The sequence below is a fragment of the Gekko japonicus genome, unplaced genomic scaffold (assembly GCF_001447785.1).
Source record: "Gekko japonicus isolate JY-2015 unplaced genomic scaffold, Gekko_japonicus_V1.1 scaffold1453, whole genome shotgun sequence".
Taxonomy (NCBI): Eukaryota; Metazoa; Chordata; class Lepidosauria; order Squamata; family Gekkonidae; genus Gekko; species Gekko japonicus.
This window is the reverse complement of record NW_015167093.1, coordinates 31240-34804: the sequence shown is the minus strand read 5'-3', so window position 1 is coordinate 34804 and position 3565 is coordinate 31240. Positions and strand designations below refer to the sequence as shown.

Sequence of the window (3565 nt, the reverse complement as noted above, 5' to 3'; positions counted from 1 at the left end):
TGAAATCTTTAATATATATATATTTAATTATATATATATATCTTGCGTACAGAGGTTTTATATAGAAGCTTTCTTTTTCTTTTTTGTAGATCTCGAGGAGAAGAAAAGGAAAGAAGGACTTTTAGCTAAGCGTGTAGAACTGAAACATGACCGAAAAGCGAGAGCTATGGCTTCTCGAACGAAGGACAACTTCTGTGGCTATAATGGCATCCCTGTTGAAGAAAAACCTAAAAGGAGGCTGAGTGGCGAAAGCAGATCTGATAGAAGTAGGGGCGCAGGGGAGTGTGCGACAGGTGATGATACGGAGGAATCTGAACACATTCAGACAGACTCTGAGCACGAATCTGAAGATTATGAAGAAAGGCCACCCAAAGCACCAGTGAAACCAAAGGCACCTCCCAAGGCTGCACCTCCTCCACACCTGAATTTTACAGATCTTCTAAAGCTGGCTGAAAAAAAGCAGTATGAACCCGTGGAAATAAAAGTCGTAAAAAAAAAAGAAGAAAGACCCATGACAGCGGAAGAACTGAGAGAACGAGAATACTTGGAGCGGAAAAACAGAAAAGTGGTTGCGCTAAAGGAGAAGAAAGGGGAAAGAGAAATGAAACACGTAGTGGCGTCTAGTGGCTCCAGAAAAGACCTTTCGCAGAAGGAGCCCTTGAATGCTAAACACGGCAAGCATTCCACAGACAAACATTCCTTCTCGAAAGGAAGCCTTTCCTCCCAAAGTGGTCATGATAAGACATCCAAAGGACCAGCATTGTCCTCCAAGCCTAAACACACTGAGAAAGTGAAACACACGCTCAAGGGACCTTTAAAAGGTCCGTCTGGCACTAGTCACGGTAAAGCCCCAGCCAGTGGAGAAGGAAAAATTGGATTAAGTTCCCGTACCCCAGTCTTGAAAACTGCTGCTAATGGGGCTCAAAAGCAGTCGTCTGTTAAAGAACCTAGTCTTAAGAGAACGATTAGCCATGTGAAACCAACGAGTGTGACTGCTGCACAGCATGAAAGTGTTAAACATTCCATCTCCAAGCAGGCAAGCAGCAGTTCTGGCACGGGAGACTCTCTTCCGCGGAAAAAAAGCAGCTTGAGTACGGGACCGGGGAGGCCAGGCAGCAACTTAAATCCTGGACGTGGGTTGCAGGGTCCCAGTTCCAGCACGGGACCAGGGCGATCGGGAAGCCACTCGGGATCCAGCCAACGAAGCAGCAGCAGCTCAAGTGTTGGGCCCGGACGGCCGGGCGGTAGTGTAGGTGTGGTACCCAGCAGACCAGGAAGCAGTTCGGGACCAGTGCGTTCTAGTAGTGGCCAAAGCATTGGCTCTGGGCGGCCAAACAGCATGCTGAACACCGGACTGGGGAGAGGAAGCAGCTCAGGGCCCGGACCAGGCCGGCCAAGCAGCACTTCAGTCGGGAACGTAAAACCAAAGTGCACTGTTGTATCAGAAACAATCTCATCTAAAAATCTGGTCCCCAGACTGCCTAGTGGCCAGGTGAATGGAATGAGACCACCACAGAGACCTGGGATTCCCCCACAAGGTATCTTTGCAGCTTGTGTTGTATGTCGGTTGATAGACGTCTTGTTATAGCGTAGTTTTTTGGAGGAGTAGCCTCAAACACTCTGCTAAACAAAATATTTCAGTCTTTATTCTGTTCCTCAAAAAAAAGGGGGGGCATTCTAATTTAATGTGGGGTTCATCTAAGTTCATTGGGACGCGCTTCAAGAAAATGTGTGCAGGATTTCAACCTTAGTTGCAAGCTCTGTAAAGGAAATCGAAATGCATGTTGTACGTGAGCTACTTTGCACTGTGTTTGCAGACGTGGATGGTGTCGTGTGGTTAATCTGCTTAGGTAAGTTTTTGACAAGTCATGTGTGCTTGTGTTAATAAATGTGTAGGTGAACTTGCATGGCTTGTAGTTCCCATAAATTCATGTAATAGGAGGGCTCCAGCAAGGACAGTTCCATGTACATGAGAATTTTTTACATGATTGGTAATTTGTAGGAGCAAGTTAAATTCCCCCTAGTCTGAAAGAATCACTCCAGTCAGGCAAAAGAGGAGCTGTGGTTCTCTTGGAACTATCATTTTGCCTTGCAGGCCAGGACAAATGGGGATTTTCCTTAATCAGTGTAGCAATCAGCAGAGGCATGGGCTTGGATCCTGTGACTCTTTTCTGCTAATAGTGTTGGCTTCCTCCAGCAGAAATCTCCACTGTTAGCAGACTGGAATCATTGGGGCCAACCAGTGCTGAGCTCTTAGGGTTCCATCGCAAAGTTGTTCCTGATCAGTTCACTTTCTGTGGTCTTTTACCGCGAGATATAGGGAGAGCGCAACAGAGAGAAGATGCTGGAGCACTACAGATACACAAAGATAAATTTTCCTCCAAAGCATAAAACATCCTTTCCAAGTAGGCTTCCCAAGTCCCCCCCGGGGGGTGGGGAAACTCCCACCCCAGAGGCCCGTTCCCTGCCGCCGGCAGATCGGGCCCCGGGGGGAACCCCACCCCGACATGCGCGTCACCCGGAAGTGATGCAGGCACGCTGGGGGCGGGCCACGGTCATCCGAGGGAAAAAACTATGGTTTTCCCTCGGATAGTCGTGGCCCCGCCCCCAGCGTGCCCGGCGGCGTCACGTCACTTCCGGGGAGTCCCCCAGTAAGGAGATATTTCAGATTGGCAACCCTATTTCCAAGTTCACAAAACTACATTTCCAGGGCTGGCATGACATGTAAAGTAGGTGGAGTTAAGTGGAGACTTGATTTTTGAGAGCAGGGAGTGAGGTCTTCACCGAAACGTACACTTCTGCAAATACGCAATAACTTAGACAAGAGACTGTACCAAATACATGGCACATACATTGACTTACATGGTGTAAACTGCCTTGAGTCTCAGTGAGAAAAGCAGACGGTAAATAAAATTTTGAATAAATATGTCTTACTTGTCATGTTTATTATGGGCAGGGCTTTGGCGACCCTGCAATCTAGCTTGCATGTCTCTGCAGTGTTAATAGTTTTGATGCAAGTAGTCTTCTTTGCACTCTTCAAAGTAAGACCCTTACAGTGACTAGCTCATTTTGTTCTTTTAGTATTTTATATCCATTGCTGCACACAATTTTACCCATGGTGAAATCACAAAAAACTGACTTAAGCAAATCAGGTACATCACAAAATCTTGCTAAATCTTTCTCCTCAGGTTATCCAAGGCCCTTTCTGCCTATTACTTCTGCCTATAAAAGGCAATATGAAGATGACGATGAAGAAGATTCTGAAATGGAGGACTTTATTGATGACGAAGGGGAGCCGCAAGAAGAAATCTCTAGACATATCAGAGAAATATTTGGATATGATCGCTCTAAGTGAGAAAATTAACTCTAAATATGATATTCAAACCATTATGTCATTGTGACAATCTAAAATGTGTATGTGAACTGTAGAAAAATATAAGCAAAAGATGCAAAAGGAGAAGCAGCTTTTTATGTGATCTTGTTTCATAATTCCACTTGAATTTCACCTTTGACATTCATCAGTTGTTAGGCTTGCCAAGTCCCCCCGGGGGGCAGGGAAACCCCC

At 46.1% G+C, this 3565-nt stretch overlaps 1 protein-coding gene across 1 annotated transcript in view; it reads left to right on the top strand.

The window, feature by feature from the left end:
• SPTY2D1 (SPT2 chromatin protein domain containing 1) overlaps positions 1–3565 on the top strand; it is a 21646-nt gene that overhangs the window by 14368 nt on the left and 3713 nt on the right. The window contains exons 3-4 of the mRNA XM_015412893.1: positions 90–1538; positions 3189–3351. Coding sequence (XP_015268379.1) covers positions 90–1538; positions 3189–3351 — 1612 coding nt within the window. The remainder of the gene's footprint in view (positions 1–89; positions 1539–3188; positions 3352–3565) is intronic.